The 20,415-nt window shown below is 43.6% G+C and overlaps 1 protein-coding gene across 1 annotated transcript in view; it reads right to left on the bottom strand.

Annotated features, from left to right (window-relative positions):
* Nucleotides 1-956: 956 nt before the first annotated feature.
* dner (delta/notch-like EGF repeat containing) overlaps nucleotides 957-20,415 on the bottom strand; it is a 32,569-nt gene continuing 13,110 nt past the window's right edge. Inside the window, exons 2-13 of the mRNA XM_035386346.1 lie at nucleotides 15,085-15,393; nucleotides 14,394-14,476; nucleotides 13,826-13,989; nucleotides 12,369-12,517; nucleotides 11,999-12,152; nucleotides 10,482-10,595; nucleotides 5,672-5,902; nucleotides 4,004-4,126; nucleotides 3,591-3,704; nucleotides 3,337-3,468; nucleotides 2,439-2,685; nucleotides 957-1,995 (exon numbers count right to left, since the gene is read on the bottom strand). Of these exons, the coding sequence (XP_035242237.1) occupies nucleotides 1,884-1,995; nucleotides 2,439-2,685; nucleotides 3,337-3,468; nucleotides 3,591-3,704; nucleotides 4,004-4,126; nucleotides 5,672-5,902; nucleotides 10,482-10,595; nucleotides 11,999-12,152; nucleotides 12,369-12,517; nucleotides 13,826-13,989; nucleotides 14,394-14,476; nucleotides 15,085-15,393 (1,932 nt within the window). The 3' untranslated portion in view covers nucleotides 957-1,883. The remainder of the gene's footprint in view (nucleotides 1,996-2,438; nucleotides 2,686-3,336; nucleotides 3,469-3,590; nucleotides 3,705-4,003; nucleotides 4,127-5,671; nucleotides 5,903-10,481; nucleotides 10,596-11,998; nucleotides 12,153-12,368; nucleotides 12,518-13,825; nucleotides 13,990-14,393; nucleotides 14,477-15,084; nucleotides 15,394-20,415) is intronic.

Genomic DNA, 20,415 nt, shown 5'->3' on the forward strand with positions numbered 1-20,415 from the left:
GTAAGCACGTACCAGTTCTCAAATTGTGTTGGCAATGTACTGTGTGGTTATTGAACTGATTACCCTTATACTTGCTTGTAAGATAAGGATTACTCTTGTGCACTTTAGCAAGGTAGTTTAACAGAATTTATTCACAAGCTGTGAACCTGGATTGAATGTATTATAGCGTGTGCATTATATCTAACAAGACAGATATTGACATTTGATGCATTTTCTTGTAGAAATATGCTATATGCCTGTGAATTAATGTGCAGGTTGATGTTTGACTTTTCTTTTTTCTTTTTTTATTGTGGAAGCAGCTCGGCCTGGTAGCACCCTGAGGAGTGCTGCAAGGAGGCCATAGTTTATTTATACAGTTGTATCCATGCCTGTGCATTTCCACGGGAGTCAATTTCGTGCCTTGGCCTTGATGGCCATGTTTACTGCATGTGTCAGGCTGACAATGTTTTCTCGTCCGCTCAGGGAACCAATGACACCGGAGAGATTCAAGGTATAAAAGTAACTGCTTCCATCACTTGTTTGAAATATTGTCTTCCATTACACATTCAGGTGCAGCAAGTACAGCACTGAATGACACACGACTGACGCGGATGTGTAGAAATTCACTGTATCGTGTTCATTTTCCACATCAGTCTCCAGAGGGTCCTGACTGGGTTACAGTCCATTTGTGCCTGTGTAAGCATGGCGATATTAGTCAAAGCAATGCCATGCTGTCATTGTAATGATAGGCGGAATAGCCAGCCCTGCAATGTCCGTCTTAATTTGTTTCTGTCGTGTGTAGACCGTGGGATGGAGAGACATACAATGCAATGTGTTTCTGAAAATGTTACTCGTGATGAGAAATAAGTCTTGGCGACTTCTCAACCATTCATTTTGCTCCATAGTTCAGAGCTCAAAGGTGGTTTCTGTTCGCAGGATAAGACTGATGAAGGTTAGCACACAGAAGGGCACACAGGAAGTGTTCACTTTGACCTTTATTAATACATCATTACACAGAATTCAATCACGTGATATTTTTTTTAAACATTTTTTTATAAAAAGAGGTGACCCAGGAAGAACATCTGTTGGGTCAGGCCTCAAGACAGGAAATGGAGAGAGAAGAGCCCACCCTGAGATGATCAACACCATCGTACACAAACAGAGAAGCACATTACAGCAAACTCACACGTTACCTCTCACTGTACCCCAGCAGAGACATCGATCTCAATGGAAAACTGGAAAACACGGCGAAAATTATCATTTTATTTTACTTGCTTCAAAACAATGAACAGAACAACCAATAAAATTAACAAGGAACACTCTTTGCCTCTACAACACAGTGGCCAGTAAGATCCGTCCATCACCGCATCTGGTCCAGAGAAGACTATGTCACTAACACTAAATAAACAACAATGTATATAAGGTTCCAAATAATGGCGAAACCATCAGATCTACCCATGCACCGATTAAGGCAACCTACTGCAGAATTATTTTTATATATCTTACTGCACTGTAACAAATGCACCTATTACTACTGTACGACATCAGTAATTACTGCTATCAGCTCTGAGTGGTCACATGTCTGATGACTCTAGGGTTAGATTTTAGCCTATCAGGATGGAGGTCGGGCAGGGGCTCTTTTGGCCCCCTCCCCCAACACACAGCAGGCGTAACACTATTTACTTACCAACGGTGGCTGTTTCGCTCACCTCTGATCAAGTTAGCGCACATTAAAGATTATGCATACTACAGCCTTACATGTAATAGCATCATGGGTTCCCAACAGGAAAATATACGGAATACTTTTCTCTTCAATGATGCACATTTGTTTTTTTTTATAAAGAAATAAATACTGAACAGGAAATTGAAGTGCACGTGGACTGAGTGAAGAGGCTGTGGGTGTTTTATAAATCTTTTGTTTTGATCAGAGTGACAAGTGGCTTGTCATCAGGACTGTAATCTTCGTAGGTGATGGGTGTGGCGTCGTACATAGCAGGTCTAGACTTCTTTCCAAACCTGTGGGAATAAGCCAAAATTCTGATGGACACTTGCGTTAAAAAAGAGACTCTTTAACTTCAGCATCAATATTAAACAGCTATGAGTGAATGCCCTGCAACAGAGCTGGGGTAAAATTCACATTTTTTGGAATTAATTCAAATTCAACTCAAGCACTGGAAATGGAATTAGAATTTTACAGACCTGCAGGAATCAGAATTTATCAGAAATTCCTATTTCAATTCAAAATGGATGCCAGACCTGCTCCACAAGACCATGCACAGCAGCCGTCTGGCCAATGAAAATCCCAGAACTTGTATTCAAATGACTGACAGCATGAACCATACATAATGGCAGAGACTAGGCCTGCAGAGGTGACAAAGCTTCACCTGAAAGAGAGCGATAGCGCTAACGTGCTAACGTGCTGCTCTCTGACGCCTCTCATCACAGCGCAGGGGACTCACCTGGCGTGGCGAATGGAGGCGATGGCGTTGCTAAACTCGCTGTCAATGCTGCGGCAGTTGTAGAACTCCTGGTAGGCGTGGCGGGAGGAGCCCTGGTACTCGATGCGGCTGATGCGGCAGATCCCCACGATCAGGATGATGAGCATGAGGACGAAGGCCACGCACAGAGCCCCGATGATGATGTACAGGGAGTGGCGGGGCATGCTGGGAAGGGTGTCCTCAGGGTGAGCGGCCTTCCACTGCAAGTCTGCGAGAAAGATGCACATACACACACAGACACACACATATGCACACACATACACACACAGACACACACATATGCACACACATACACACACAAACCCACACATATGCGCACACACACAGAACACACACACACACATACACATACACATACACACACATGCACACACGCATGCATGCACACACACACACACACATGCACACACACATACACACACACACACAGAACACCATTTTAGGGCATGGATAAGTTTTTCACCCAAATTTTGAATGTCAAATCACAGCTATGAGGCTGTTCCATTTCTGCAACATGCTCCATCAGTCAGGAAAGGCCACACACTATTGACCATCCTCCAAAATGTGCGCACAAAGCCAATCTATTCTTTTGCACTCTGAAATATGTGAGCTGTGCTGTCATATCAGCTGATACAGACTGACTGCACGTGCCTGATCACCCAGCCAAGCCATAATTGATTAAAGAAGCAGGGAACGCTCTGCTTCTCCCTGGGCGGTGTTGTGGCAGATTTCAGATTCAATCCAACAATCACCACTCCCTGTACAACTTAGTGCCTCCGTCAGGTGCCCCTTGTGGCTAGGACTAAAACCAAGCAGGGACTTTAGCCAAACAGAAGAGCATAAATGTTGAGTTACTCACGGATCTCACAGCTTGCTCCCACCCACCCTTGTGGACAATGACAGGTGAAGCCGTTTGATTGGTCAATGCAGGTGCCGCCGTGGTGACAGGGGTTGCTGTCACACTCATTGATGTCGATCTCACAGTTTGTCCCTGAGAAAATGGAAGCGGTTAGTTCTCTGATAAGTACAGCCTGCTGCTCTGGACAGGGCTTTTGGGTGTGTTCAGCTATTAAACTGGTCAGGTACATACAGGGGTACTTTAGAGAGACTCACCCATGAAGCCAGGTGGACACACACAGGTGGAGTTGAGGCCTAGTCTTTCACAGGTTCCTCCATTCTGACAGTGCACTTTCAGGCATGGGTCCTTGTAGATCTCACAGTGTCTCCCTAAGGATACAGTAGATGTAGCACAATGTAACATTCATTGATACATAATTGCACATTATATTTCTTTTTTGTCATCCAGAGTGACTTAAGTAAGTCCATATAACATGGCTTGAACAATGCAGGCCATGGAAAATCAATTAAGTCGCAGACTAATCTCAGTCATTTGTAGAGATGAGTACAAGAACAGGGTTTTTTTGCATGCACAGACACACACCCACAGACAGAGACAAACACACATGTGCACACCCACACACACACACACACACACACATGCGCACACACACACTCTCATTACCCACCCTGGTACTGTGGAGTGCAGACACACTCATAGGCATTCACGAGGTCCCTGCAGGTAGCATGGTTCTGGCAGGGAGCTGACAGACACTCATTGTACTCCTCCTCACAGTACAGCCCATGGTACCCTGGGGGGAAATGCAGGAAAACTAGAGCTAGATTCAGATTATCTGAAGAAAAGAAGCATGAGGCATTTATTTTCTTTAGGTCCAGAAAAGTAGGATTTCATTGAAACCTTGACTGGCAAACCATAGAAGTATAGGGCAGGCTGAAAATCTGCAGCTGCTCTCCCTGACCAACACACGCAGTACGCACACCTGGCCATGAGGTGGCAGTATTCAACAAGAATCAGCACTGGAGTTTTTTTTTTTTTGCGTTCCATGTCCGTGTGTGTGCGTGTGTTTTGAGAAGGTCTGAAGGAACAAGGTCAAACCAGAAAGATAAACTGAATCTCATAAAGTACAGACTGTTTTCGACGGAAACAGGAGCGGAGAAGTAAATTCTCAGCCTAAGAACACAGCACTAGCATTATCCAAGCATGGGAAACTAGCCACGGTCAAAAGAGTTAAAAACTGCCTGTGTGTACCTGTGTCTTTGTGACTGATGGAACACCAGTAAAGATTAAAGAGTGCTGACACATGGGACTCTTAAATGTCAAGTACTCTCTAGAGTTCTTTGTTCTACTCCCCTGAATCTATTGTGGATAACAGTGAGAATATTCATGAAGATGTATAAAGGTCAGTAATTTCCCAACACACGAGTGTGAGCGCGGATTACTGCGTCTGCACAGATCACTGCTCCAGCCGCGGTGCAGTGTCATGCCTTGGGAGACTGCCGCATGTACGGCTGGATTCAGACACAGCTGCAGACAATGGGAACGGAACATCGGCACTGCGTCTCCATGGCAACCAGCGTGCGGAGGGAATGCAATATTATTAGAGAGAGAGAGAGGAGAGGAAGAGGAGAACAGAATGACAAGATACGCATAGCAGTACTTATTGGTCTGTAAATACGCATATATCGCTCATCTTCTCTCACATACACCTGTTGGTGGATTTCTGTCTATGTCTGAAGACGCTGTTTACTGTCTTACAGCATGTATAGACATGGTTCCGTAAGCTGAATTGTACTGTATGGCAGGGATATGGCATCTCGGCACAACAGGACCCAAAAACAGTCAACCCCTTATGAAAACAACAACATCTGTCTTCATGTTTGTCTATTTCAACCACCTCCTTTTAATATTTCTCCAAGCTGTAAAAAAAAAAAGAAACAGAAAAAACGCACTGTGCAGTCTTTTTCCATTATTATAATAAATTAAACAGAGAGACCCCCCCCCCCCCCCCCCCAGATGAAAACAAAATAGCTGTGGTAGGAAAGGCACTGCTGAGGTGCTTGATTATTAACTATTTCTATTAGGTTTTTTCTCAAATAGAAAAAAGCATCCGTATGTTTTATTTCATTGCTATTGTTTCTCTTAAAGCAGAACATTTCTCTCAGGAAAAAATACAGAAATACTGACACCCAGTGGAATGTGTGGTACTGCACATTGGTTCCCTGAAAGTGACTAAGTCTGGGCTCTGAGCTGACACTTGCAAGGCCCCTGTGTTGCTCAGTGGCGTCAGGTGATTGGTTTCACAGAGACTTCAGATGTGGTCAGGGGCAGTGCCCACCTGGCACACAGAGGCACCTGTAGCTGGTGCCCACACTTCGGCAGATCCCATGGGCGCAGGGGTTGAGGGCACAGAAATCGACGAGCTGGGCGCAGGTGGGGCCCGTGAAACCAGGGGCACAGCTGCAGCCGAAACCGAAGCCCCGCCCATCCGAGAAGCAGCTGCCGTTGTTGTGGCAGGGAGAGGAGGCACAGGGGTCAATCCTCTGATCACACTGCGCTCCCTCGTACCCTGCAGATAGAGAGAGAGAGAAGGAGAGATGGGGGGAGTGGGAGAGAGAGAGAGAGAGAAACAAGTGGGAGAGTCAGCAAATTGTTTTATTTACTTCAGTTGCTAGTGTATTAATTCTCTTCTCATGACTAATTTCTTTAATTGCTTTGGCATATCTTTTTATGTTCACTCATCCCAATAAAGCATAATCAAACATTATTAAACTCAACAGAGGGAAGGGAAGTGGGAAAGTGATTCAGGGTGAAAACGTACAGTCAAGGACCCACAGACAGGAATGTAAGATCTAAACTTCACACAACCACCAGCACCCATAGTCCCCCAGTTGGTGGTGCCGGGATGCAGTGGGAACATGTACAGCTACTCCAGACACTTACGGACACAATGAGTCTTCCTTAACACTGTGGTATAAATATTCATCACTCCGGGTGAAACATGGAGCCAGGCTGTCTCCGCCCTCCGAGGCAATTAATCAGAAAGGGCCGATGGGACCTGGAGCGCCGGGTCCCCAGATGGGCCGCGCGCTGATGGAATTACTGCGCTCATATTTCACCTTTAACCCACGGGCCCCGCAGGACAAAGCTCTGCTGCTCTCCTCTCCGCTGCCATGACAATGACCCCAATGTGGCAGGCTTTGACGGAGTATTCCCTCGGCCGGGAGAACCAAGTCCTTCCATCTTAAGTGTGCGCAAAATACAGTACGTTTTGGACAAAGTTGAAGGCAAAGGATAAGGATTTGGAGTTTTGAATGCAACGTTCATTTTATGTGGCTTGTGTTTGGCAGAGGAAGGCCAGCTAACACAACCAAGTACTCTTCGGGGAAGCCCTGAGACCTTGTGTCAAACACTCAGATACACAATGTATTCAGGGATGAATGAATGTAAGAACAGGTAAAACCTGAGAATTATCAAACCTGAATGTCCTTTCCCCTCAAGAATAAGACATAACACGTTCAAATCTTTACAACTGAAAAAGCCATGCTGGAAGATGGAAACCCAGTTCTGCCTCTTCTTGACAGTCACTGCCTGAATACTGTGTACATAGTCTGTACAGCTCTAACTACAGTATATTTCAATGATAAATAATGTCCTCAAATGTAAATGCATTATTTCCTCCCAATTTGAAACTCATATCTGTAGCTATTACTTGCATCATCACCCGCCAGCTCTGAAAAATGCATGCTGCCAGATACTGTTTCTGCTCACAGTTACACACTGCAGCCCAGCAGCCGAGCCATGCAGCCATGGTGTCAGAAATGTAGCTTTTATCCGCAGCTGGAGCAGGCAGCCTGTAGGCAACCCAATTACCTGATGCGACAGCCCCACTAAATGAAGCCCTCTTTCCTCAGTGACTCAGAGCCAATTATGTGCGGCCCTGCAGGGCAGTTAGCCGCAGTGCACACTGGTTAGAATGCAGCACCTGACTACGGGACACGTAACTGTCCCCAGCTTGTGAGATACCGGACCATTCAAACTCTCCTCGTTTTGTGGGCATGTTCATTTTCAAAAATACTCAAACGAAATGAAGTGTTTACACACATCATCAAGTATGAAAATGAGATTGTCTTAAGTAACCACTAAGATTGGGCAAGATTATTGACCAACTATGTTTTACAGAAATTTTTCAAAATTATACATTCATTGGAATTCTTGGATATGTTCCATTTTGCACCACTTGAGGGGGAAGTAAAGCAGTGCAACATTCACCTGTTCCAAATGGTGTATAAAGTCCCATCGTTAAAGACACAGGAAGCAGTACATCAGTGTTCTCTCAAGTAGGGCAACAGACAGCGCACTCTCCTGTGAGTTCTGCTGAGTTTCTTTGGTCCACCTTCAAATGCCTTTACTTTCAGTGTGTGGGACTTATGAAGTTGAAACATAAAGACATGTAATTTCCTGTCAAAAAGGCACTAATATTACTTGTCATGCTTTGTGCACACCTATACTACTGTGTCCATAAAGCATTCAGAATGAAATCTCTCTGCTTTCACTGCCGGTTCATTGTCACCGTGGCAATATTTATGAATACATGAATATCAAATAAATTAAAATCAAACAGACAAAAAAATGGAGTCATTTTCTTGGTGGAGTTGAACATCTTCTGCAAATACAGTTTCATCAAGACAAATGTGTGCTTGTGGCCTACACTCATGAATAATGCTTCTAATTTACACTTCATCCTGCACTCCTATATTCTTATATATTTAGTATACCTGCAGGCAGGGTTTGTATCTTCTTGCAGGGTGGGGGTCTGTAAATCTTACCATGTATCTGCAGAGAGGTGAGATCTGTAGCCTTATTATATTAAGAGTCAGGTCTGTAGTCTTCCTGCGTCAAACGCAGGGGGTGTGGTCCTACGTAATGGATGACATCTGCTGTGTTACGAAGTCTGTGCGGCAGGTGGGGTCTGAAAGCACACTCACAGTGAAGTCGGGCTGCAGTTATACTGTGGAAAAAGTGCAAAGCTGTCGCACTCTTTATTGCAGTGATAAAAGAGCACCACAGCGTATCTCCTGAAATAAAAAACAGTTCCTCCCTCAAGGTGATATTGCTCTGTTGGAATCAGAGGCTGACCCGCTTCCTGTCCTGGGTCAGAGCCGAGAAGCCTTGAGCTGGATGTTTAGGATTTATCCTCTCTGCGATAATTCACTTGGCTTCTGATATCATACAGGAGGATGGAAATGATAATCCAGTCATCCTGCATCACTGGGCGCAAACATCTTCTTCCTTTTCCTCTTCCGCTCTGCTATTGGTGGAGGAAGATTCTGTCAGGCCGTCCTCCCTTCGTTTTCACAAAACTGTGTCAAACAGGAGGACGTGGGGAGGGGCAGAACAGAAAGCAGAAGAGGCGCAGGCCTATATTCGGCAGCCTCTGAGGATCCGAGCGGAGACTGCAGCGCGTGATCCGGAGGACAGAACTAACACGCCGCATTTTGGGCAGACCCAGCGATGTGTCAGATCAGGTTTGCAGAACCTGCACCCTGGGACCCGGTCTGCATCAACAGCCAGGACAACTCTGCCCCTTGCTGTATTACCCATAATTCATCCTGCCATCAATGGCCTTGGTCAACTGGTGGACTGACACATTAGGATTCATTCTTGACAAGAAGAGCAGGGTTTGACACTAAGTTCTAGGGCATCCCCCCCCCCCCCCCACCCTCTCAGTCTGACAAAATACAATCTTGAAGGCAACAGACACAGGGGACAGCTCCACCAGGGTATGGTGGACAGTGATGGGATCTGACGGAAAGGGACTAGATGGGAGGACATTGTGCGTGTGTATTTGACAAGATGGGGGCAGCTTAGTTCATAAAGTAAAGTAAATGTACAGCATGTTCCATGTTTTTCAACAGAAATCAATATTAAATATTTCTTCACTGAATAAATGCTTGTTAGCTAACTATTACTGAAAGGTGGTGAAAACTGTGAAACATGTTTAAGGTACTTCTGGCTGCATTCCCTCCTGTCTCAATATGTTCTCATTAAGGGCAGGTCTGATGATCCCAGATGTGTACTTAACTAGCATCATATCCCTTCTGTAGCTACATGGTTGAGAGTGTGAAACTTTGAGAGAAACCATTAAGAAAGAAGCTTTAAATAGGTATATACTGCATGAGAAGCAACCAAAAATCATCTAAAAGCAGGGAGTGGATCAAAAGCAGCACTGACTAAGGCATTAACTGCCTGAAGCTATGCTCCCCGACTTCACTTAGCTAATTGAAGATTTCTAAGGCCATTCCCCAATATAGTCACCTCAGTTCCTGAAAGAGCAGCATTTTTGTGTGTGTACTGGAACATTTCCAATCCCAATAAATAATTCAGCGGGGAATGCATTGTTCAGTGGTCCTGAAGGAGGCTGTTACTCTTCTGAGCAAAGTGGGATTCTGCAGCCAGCTTTGTTTCTGACATTTGTGTTTTTATTTATTTTATTATTTTGCCTGGTGCATTTTTTTCTTTTTTTTTGAGAGAGAGTTTGAATGAGACTTTTGGAGTGCTTCGTCATTCACCATATTAGTGATCCATTACAAGACAAGACACCCGGGAGGACCACAGGTCATGTAAATGTTCTGGTTTCATTACAGTGATGCGACAGAGTCACTCTGGGTGACAGACCATGTGGAGCCACATAATGATGAGTCATAAATTGTTCAAGTTCAAGTGTCAAGTGGACAAAGATGACCACACCACAACAGTCATTATAGAAAGGACATTCATCAATGATAATGGCTGTTACTTAGATAACGTTCTATTACAAATCAATCACAGCAGCACAAAAAAGACTGGTAAGGGGATGCAATCACATAATTGTACTCTGTCTACAGGACAAAAAACTGGCCAGTGTGGATGCTGGAGGAGGGTCAGGATTAGGTCGGGATTTCTGGGACTGGGTTGCTGTTAGCCTGGATTTGGGGACTTACACAGTAAAGCTTGGCTCTTGAGTAGGGTCAACTCTCGACTGGGTTCTGGATACTGAGAGATTAGAGCAGGTTCTGAGAGGTATGCTAGGCTGAGATATGATATGATATGGGCTCTATGACTAAATGCTGGTAAGATGGGTTCTACTGGTTGAGGGTGGTCCCTACCCTCCGGGCAATGGCAGGTGGGTCCGAGGAGGTCACTGGAACAGGTGGCCCCATTCCTGCAGGGCTGAGACAGGCAGTGATCCACCAGAACCTGGCAACGCTCTCCTGCGAACCCTGGAGCATAAAGCAAACAAGGGAACAATGAAACACATGCCACCCTGATTCAGCAATAAATACCACGTGACACGACAATGCAACCAACGATACTATTCTCACCCACAATTCATACTCATCAGCACACTCTGGAAAACACTACAACACAGCATTGTATTATGCACACAGAACCCACAGAACTGTCCACGTGTAGAAAGCACTGGTTCACTGTTTGAAAAGAACCAGTGATTAATGTTAAAGTATTATTTTCAAAATGAAATCAATTCACATTATTCCTGCAGATGTGAAACAGTAAATCAGGATATTTAGCTCATCAGCTGATCAGTTTCTCTGGCTTTGACTATGAATATATCTTCCAGATTTTTTTATTGTGTCTCGGTGCAATGAGCCAGAATATTTCTTTGTACAGCACACTTGATATGATTGATTTTCTACCATTTTAATGAACCAGTATTTCATTTGTTAGTTTTTTTTTCTGTCTCTTCAGGGTAATAAAACTATTATCAGAGTCTTGGCAGCATATTGAAAGAAATAAAAATAAACTTCATTGTTTGGTGCTCCTCTGCAGCTGGTTATGATTATTAAACAGAGAAACCTGTACCTTTACCATAGACAAACAAGTCACTTGGAAACTCAGGGTGAATGTCTTACACTACATTTATTTATGTTGAGTCATCACAAATACTACACTTCCAAGCAGGATGTAATCCAGGTCTGATGCATGTGTTCTCTTTTGTCACACAAACTGCCCATGTGTAATACCCTTAATCTACCATTTCCCTGCGGACTCAGGTACAAGGTCAGTTGAATGGCAAGGCCATTCTCAGCTAAATTATTAAATCATCGATTTTTGCATTTCAGATTCCAGGGACAATTTGGCACAATGTCACTCCCTGATACGAGAAAGGGCTGTTGCACGAGAAAGGAGACTTGTGGGACATACTGTATACTTCCAAGGGTCATTTCAAAGATGTAGGACTCTGTAATGTAATGTAGGACATTGTATTGCATGCAACCAGACATTAGTCATGTAAACTAGAGATGTGGAAGAGTGAACAAGCGATTTTATTATTTCACTATGGTTAATAACATTAGATGTTTTTCATGTGATACCTGTTATTACATTTATCCTCACTTTCAATGTGTCTGTTGAGGTCAGATATTGAGCTATAGAATATAAAATATAAAGCTCAATTCATAAAGCTTTAAAACAAAAAATAAACATAAGGGTTATTGTACAAAATAGAACTAAACATAATGATTACAGTGTTTTACCATTTGTTGTTTATGTCTTAGAAAACACAGAACACTGACACAAAATGGCTGCCGTGCAGATGTAACTGTGGTGTTATACTTTGGGCTAAAAAGGGTGAGGACTGCACAGGTGAAGCTGTGAAACACACCTGGAGGACAGGTGCACGTGAAGTTGCGCCCCTCATCCCCTTGTCTTAGGTCACTGCATGTGCCACTGTTCTCACAAGGCTTCAGATGGCAAGCATCAAACTCCTCACAGAAGATTCCAGAATATCCCTCCTCACACTCACAGTAAAAGGTGCTCTGGTACACAGAAAGAGACAGAAGACACAAGACCGGTCTTGGAACACAGAAAGGAAATGTGTTTTTGGTGCTAATATGATAATGATTCATATTCATACATTCTGATACTGGTATAATGATGTAGTTTTACTGTTGTATGACATGACTGCTATTACTCGATGTATGAGGTGTAAAAGCCCACAGGTGTGTCCGGAATGGGTCCAGCATTGACTCTACCTTTGTGGGCTGAGTGACACATCTCCCCCTCCCAGAGCATTGTGGGTCGCTGAAGCGGCTGCCGGGCTCCACACAGCTGCTGGCCTTCACTGTGAGATGCAGGCGCAGTAGCACCTCAGAAACACCAGGGGTGCCACTCCGAAAGAAACCTGCAGGAATCGGCCAGTGAGTGAAAGCAGCCAATAGTGACGAGAAATGTCGTGGTTAAATAGGATCAGATCCTGGGAGCTTTGTACATGTTAATTTAGGCCTATGATTATAACTTCCATGGATCTGATCCTATGCAGGCATGATGTGGTCTTGCCTCACTACCGATTTGAATGAATCAGATATGCCTCCTACCCATTCTCTCTGATTAGACAGAAGAAGTGAAAGAAATACCAGTGAGTTGGCAAGCTAGTCGCTCTGATCCATCATTTTGGCGCTAGTCAGCCATTTTCTAAATTTTCCTGTCACTTGCCAGCTACTTAGCAATAAAGCACATCTGCCCCATGTAACAGCATGCTAAGCTAATTTAGCATATACATAAGTAGTCACTTGGCTACAAGTAAACATAAGAGCAAGCATGGTATAGAAATAGAAGCTCAATAGTGTTCCAATGGTGAAGGGTTCTGGTAGTTCCGTAATGGTGTCAGGCACATTTTCATGGCACAGTTTGGGTGTACTCATGCCCTTAGAAGGCAAGGTTTGTGGCAATCATACTGACCAGCTTCACCCAATGTAAAAATGAGTTTCTTTTCCTGCAGAGACTTTTTGAAAGGGTATTAATACCTAATAAAAATCCTTTAATTAAAAGGTATAAATAAATAAGAAGCCACCAGGTAAATAAGCAATATTTCCATTGCTATTCTGACATTTATGCACTTTGTAGAGAAGACATAAACATAGTCTTTGAACCACATGCCATAGTGATTTGTGCATCATGTTTGTAAGTCACTGGAAAGGTTTTATTTATTTTGTTTTTCTCATAACCCAGCATTCAGCATGCTAATCAGTGGCTGAGTGTGACTGAAGGTCTGGATGGAGCTGGCAGTGCAGAGCAGGAGGGGAGAAGGGCCAGTGCTGGAGCAGTCAGAACCATTAGGAGACCGGGGATCCGGCCTGTACAGCAAACGTCACTCATAATGACCGTATCATCTTTCTCTAAGCTCCAATCAGCTACAAGCACACAAACACAAAGACTACTCTCCAAAACATCACAGGTATACACCCATACACACATGCACATATGCACGGGCATACACACACACGCACACACACACACACACACACACATGCACTTCCACTACAGATTCACAAAATAATTCACAGACTTAAGAAAAAATCATGAACACAAGTATTAGAGTTTAGGCTTTTGAAATTCCCCTGTTAGGTGGAACACTTCAGTTTAGTTGACACATTTTTGGACATCTGTTCAGCACACATTTTATTTAAAAATTTCTGCTGGTAGGATTTACCCAGGAAGTAGCTGTGACCGAGGGGGAGGGACTCCCCGGGCAGAACCAGTCCGTCCGAGGCCTGCTGGATCCAGGCAGCAGAGCCGTCTAAGATGGAGCAGCGCTGGAACTCTCTCTCGTCGACTCGCCACAGAACTGCAGCCCAACTGCCATTCATCTGAATCCTGCCAGAAAATAACACACACACACACACACAGTACAGTGTTCCCTGTGTACACCCTCGACCCACAAACGCTTCACATACAACCACATAGTGCACCCACGGCCAGTGTACACATCCTGTGGCCATTTTTAGGAGAACAGATACGTGGGTTAGCACATGAACGACTGCTACAGACAGTGAGGTCGCTCCTGATAAAGCAATAAGATTAATTTGATTTGCTCCCTCAACTGGGGACCATTGGTCTTTAACTCAGCAGGGCTAATCATAGCTATTTTTGTGTGACATGGCCGAGGTTCAAAACTCACAGCAGTCCTACCCTCATTACACCCACACACTCTTCAGCCAGATGGATTTCACAGACAGATTCAAATTTAATATAATTTGATAAAACAGGCTTATTCTTACTTTACAGCTGTCTCGTCAGCTATCTCTAGGGAAAGAGAGACCATTCCTGAGGACACATTCCCACAGGTTGTCCCGTCTGTTACCTGGAAAAATTACACAAAACAAGCATATCTGAGACAGGTATGCACACATAGTTTCCCACCTGGGAAAGGTACATGCACAGTGACATGACAGAAATAGGAACCAAAACATGTGAGACAGGTACACAAGTAAACACACTTGGGACATGTGCAGTACACACAGTGGTTCTCCCAGCTAAGGTAAGGTATGCGCACGCAGGCACGCACACACACACACACACGTACACACACACGTGCCAGTACTGGGTGTAGTATCAAGTTGGCGGACTGATCATCAGTGTGCATTACTGTCCAAACAAAAATCACTGCCACTGCATTAGAACTCATATTTCAAGAAGTGGTATGATATATTTATATGTAGAAATTCTCATCCAGTTGACCGGAAAAATGTTTTTTTTTTACTGATACTGATTCTGTTACATAATTAATTCATTTTTTTACTTGCTTGTTCGTAAGTTCATCATTCATCCTCACATTCAATCAGTCATTCAGTCATATTTACTCTGCATTATTTATTGGCCAACATGTCTTGCTTTATAGATGCCAGAGATCTTCAGAAGGGATTAAGCAGGAACTGCGTGGATCCTACACCCCGACAGGAATAAGCTTACCTGCTCCTCTTCCCAAGCTATCTCAGCCACTCTCTGTCCCAACCTAGGTTGCCATGGCTGCAGTGTGGGTGGAGCCTGAGTCGTAGAAGGGACAGTGGTGGGCGTGCTGGTCGTGGCAGGTGTGGCATGCTCTGGGGCAGGTGGTGCAGACGACGAGGCCCAGGCAAACGTGGCCAGGCTCAGGAGGGGCTGATCACACTTCTCCCCCTCGAAACCATCGCTGCACTCGCATGTGTACATGCTACCATCGCCACTGCGGCTGCAGTTACCATGGAGACAGGGGCTGCTGGCACAGGGGTCTGTAAAAAACTGAAAGAACATGCACATTGCACCTGAGTGTACAGCAGTCTGCAGTCCTCCGGGAGACTTGTCTTTTGCAGAATCTTTCTTTTGTAATTAATAAAACTGCCAACTCAAGACCGCAGAGTGCCGTATTATTTGGCTGCAGTTCTGTCAGGAGAGGATAAACATAGCTCAGAGGCACATGGAGACCATTATTACTTCCACCTCTGCCCTCCCTTCTTCCCTCTCCTGTGCTGTCTCCTCGCTGTCCATCTCTCTCTCTCCCTTCCTTGCCAGTCTCTTCTCTGTCCACCTCTATCTCTCCTTTCCTTGCCAGTCTCTTCTCTGTCCATCTCTATCTCTCCTTTCCTTGCCAGTCTCTTCTCTGTCCATCTCTATCTCTCCTTTCCTTGCCTGTCTCTTCTCTGTCCATCTCTATCTCTCCTTTCCTTGCCTGTCTCTTCTGTCTATCTCTCTCTCTCCTTTCCTTGCCAGTCTCTTCTCTGTCCATCTCTCCCCTCTCCTTGCCTGTCTTTTTCTCAAAATGGCATGTTGTCCCAACCAGTCCTAAAACGTGCTACTCTTGTTAAAAGCGCCTCCTTCTTTTACGACCCTTGAGTCCAGTGTCCAAGGGGAATAGATGCAAAATGTCATTTTTGAGAATGCAATAGGGCCAACTCTACTTTAAATAATGAGCAGAAAACCATACAGAAATGCCAGAATCCTTTAAAAAAGAGAATGCTGTGACACAGCACTATCATTAATACTGCAGCTTGGCTGAGAAGATAATGCCTCTGCAACACCATCCAACACAGCACATCACATTTGATAAAGGCAGAATTTACACAGTTCTACAGTATACTGCAGAGCTGCAGAGCCATATTAGATTTATATTGCAGATGGACAGAGGTACCTCTGGGCTATGCACAACACATCAATGTCCAACCTGCCATGCCACCCTGCAGAGTTAATTCTCTAAATTCCCAAAACCCCCGCACGGGGGTCAGCGCAGAGAGGACCCAAGGCTTCCCCTGGCAGGTGCAGAGCCCATTCACTTCACAGCTCACTGCTCAGCCACCCAATGCACCCCCAGCAAGACTTAACATGCTAAGCCTTTCATACAGTACCTACAGCCTTCTGTCACTCACTGTTCCGATCTTCACTCTCATATGCCAAGAATGGCATGTAGAATGGCATGTTACATATTGACAGACAACAAATGTAACACAACAAATGTCTTAGATTTAACAAGCGCTGCAGATACAATATCTGATTTTGATTCAATGTAACAAAATCCTGCAGAAGGCAAATTAATGACATTGGTGGTCAAATAAACCTTATTTGGTAATTCGGAACAATTTCTAAAAGCAGGAGGTAATCAATAGAAACAGTAGTAAACACAAATCTCATTATTCAATTGGGATCATCAATTCCAGGGTTAGAAGGCTATTGGATGATATTTTGGCATGCTGCCAAGTTCACTTGTCCTGTTTCCTGTGATTAATTATTTAATGGAATTAGTCAGGAATAAATGACCAGGACCAGACAAGCAGTCCATTATCTTACTCATAAAAAATGCCCAAATGAATCAACAAGATTTTTTTTCCTACAACAAAATGCATTATATCACAACATCTAAGATAGTTAATTGAGAATGAAGGTCATTCAAATAACTTGAAATGTTTGTGATGAAACTTGAATCCTTCGTTGATGGGAATTGAACACTTGCATAACAGTGGCCTTATTTTTAAAAACGAGCCACTCTCCTCTAGTAGCAACCATCCTTCAATTTTGTTTATAACCAAAACACAAACCAGGGACATTTCATTATATCAGGTTTTCATTAGGTCATTCATATTTTATTAATATTTTATATATATACTTTTTTGTTTTTCAGTGGTCCGCTATTTTTAAAAAAATTATTTTCACTATGCTTGACAACAACAACAACAATAATGTTTGTATTTACGGTTTGTTATAAATACAAATATTCTGAACATACAGAAATACAGCAATATCAATAATTGGAACTGATCTGAAACCTGTTTTAAAAATTTCTGCTAAAAATATTTAGATTTGTCAAAATAATAAATTGATAATCCGTGTAGAAAATAAGAAAATTAACATATATATCACATTGGCTGTGCTGATTTAAATTGACTAAGTAATCACCATAAAGCAGACTTGATGTGTACCTGGTAATGACTGCTCGTATTTAGCAGAGGGAATCATATAATGGCTGATCTGGTATGGATCAGAATGCATTTGGTACTGACTGCCCTGATCTGTTACAAGTTTGTGGACGTGCTGAGGATGCCAGGATGGATTAAGCTGGGTTGTGATTGTTTATAATTGAGCCCGGCCCATTAGGCAAATTTATCACACAATGAATGTTTATGAGCTCTGATTCATATTCATCATGGGTTGCAGGAAAGGGCAGCTGGGGGTGGTCGAGCACTAATGGCGAGAGTGTACATCCAGCTACACTTAAAATGGAGGGATATGTGATGGATGTGGTGAGTGTGAGGAGTGCTAAGGGTTTTTTTTTCCGAACAAAATGAACAAAAACACATGAAATACCCCCACCCTCGTCCACCCCCACCCCATACAGCTCCTTAACCTATCACTGCCACTACTTTACTCAAATACATCAACAAAATGCACACTGATTAATAAGCAACTTGCTAAATACACAGCAGAAACATTCCAGGAGCATGGACTACCATCACATCCAGAGGGGTAACTGTGTCGGCAAATGGCGCAGGATATTTTAACAGAACACACACATTGTGTACAACACAGCTGCACTCAACTGCCTGTGTTCTACAGCCACGCGATTGTTCACATGGATTTAAAAGAGATGTGACAAACACCCCCATTTCTGCACTGTGCGTTTTGTGACCATTGGTAATGACCAAAATATCTCTGTTACTATGGTGACAGTCGCTAGGTAACATGAAAGTGATGGCCCGGGAGTGCAAGAGCAAGGTTTGTGAGCTGGTCCAAATCACAGGCCAGACCTACATGTTTTTCGTGGAAAATAAGAGGCGTTTGACATGCATATGAAAAACAGACATGATTACAAGCATTGACATTAGCGTGAATCAAATGCAATAGATGCCTTTCCCTAAAATCCAGAAATAATCGCCTGTCTGTGTTCCCAAGGAACACTGCTACTGGGAGTTTCTGTTACTTAAATCAGCTAAATTTATGAGCAATAAAGAACTAAAACCATAGATTAGCACAGATTTGCATAAACGAGCTGCACCCAGAAGGAAACGAAGGTGTGTAATAAAAGTTTCAGATGCTCCCATGGCTCTGAAACATTGGCAGGAAAGAGAAGATGCTATTGTTCCACATGTCTGCAGAGACATTGATAGTGGGAATCAACAGCCGTTCAATACCCACACTAACTAACAGCGTCCTGGACAATTGCACCGTTTAACTGCGGTTGTAAAGTTTCCAGTTCATATTTCCTGAAAAAGGCATAAAATCAATTGGCAACAAAGACTACAGTTCTTGCCCATGTGTACAAGTTTGTTCAGACGGAAACGTACATATGTAATGTGAGACAGGTACCGTTTCTTTCTATTCATAGATTTCCAAGATCCATTTCACTAAATGATTCCTTTAACTATAAACACTCTTCATGCAATTATCTTCTTCTTTCTCCAGGCTCTAACAAAAGGGACAATTCTTTTGACCCACAGATGTATCATTTGGGTGTTTATCTGATATATAAATTCCCACATCTCACATTTCAACAGTGTAATGCCAAAAAGTTATTTCCACCTTATCAATGATAATTATACGATTACGCAGCCAGATCACCGCACCGATGTTAGCGCATCCATTGTTTTTTCTGTGCAGAGGGAGACAGCAGGGGTTGATGTAGCTGCATCTGTCACAGCGGTAGAGCCACAGAAACTCTAGTACGAACATGTAGTATTTCCCAGTAACGTGGCTGCCTGACAACAGCAAGGCATAACTAGCTGCTCATGCCACTTTCACTCCCCGCGCACTAATCATACTGAACAATGTGGAGAACGTACCGTTTCCAGTTAAGACTGTTTTAAATAATTGTCTAACGTAAGAAAAAGAGTGAAACCGCTCGTCCCTTTTATGATGAACAAAACATTTTGCCGTTGAGTGCGGAATATCTTAGGGCATTGTGAGGAAGTGTTAAAGAGACAGGACCTGACAGTTTCAGAACTAGAACTTACTGTTCCTCTCACACTCCCCTCTCCCTTTAGGCAGCTGTCCTGAGTAGTGTGGAGCAGTCTGGGACGCATTTATAACGGAGCGCGCCTATCATCATTAATATTCTGATTGTCTGTGTCACATTAAGTGCAGTATGTAGAAAAACTTGTCCAATTATGGTCAATTACGGATATGAATGCATATTACAAAACGGTTGAGTAACAGTCAAGATTGAAAAGGATAGACTTTTTGTCCAGGAAGGGTTTAGTGCCACGTGTTACATAAGGGGTTCAATTATAGTTGGGATTCAGCATCATTGCCTAACTCATGCCTACTGTAAGGAAAGCACATGACACCTTCGAGAAAAGATGATGTCATCAATATTAAGCTTCACAGGGAGCCATTACCGCCTCTTAACCAGGTCAGGACCTCTTAGCAATGTGGTCAAGATGGTCCCAGAGATCAGGTTTTGATTCCTAGAACGGAATGTAGAACATGGTCTACATGAGTCCATTTCTTTCGCGCAATTTTTGCCATTAATCACTGATGCCATTTTTGCTTACAAAATGAAAACCGCAGAAAGACTGTGAAAAACATCTACTGGGGTTCATTATGACGACCCAGTTCAGCGGGCTGCTGTGGTCGGGCGCAGAGGGGCTGGACATCCATCTTGATGCATTGTGTAACTGTGCACAGGGAGAACAAATAACAGTAGAAATGAGGCCACTGTGGAGAACTCTCCAAAGGCAGGAATAAGAAGGGTAGCTAGCTGAGACCGAGTCTGGACACAAGCCGTCTGAGCCACTGCAGAGCCTCAGCCACAAAATTACCCTGTAACTGGGTAATGAG

Source organism: Anguilla anguilla, chromosome 12 (assembly GCF_013347855.1).
Source record: "Anguilla anguilla isolate fAngAng1 chromosome 12, fAngAng1.pri, whole genome shotgun sequence".
Classification (NCBI taxonomy): Eukaryota; Metazoa; Chordata; class Actinopteri; order Anguilliformes; family Anguillidae; genus Anguilla; species Anguilla anguilla.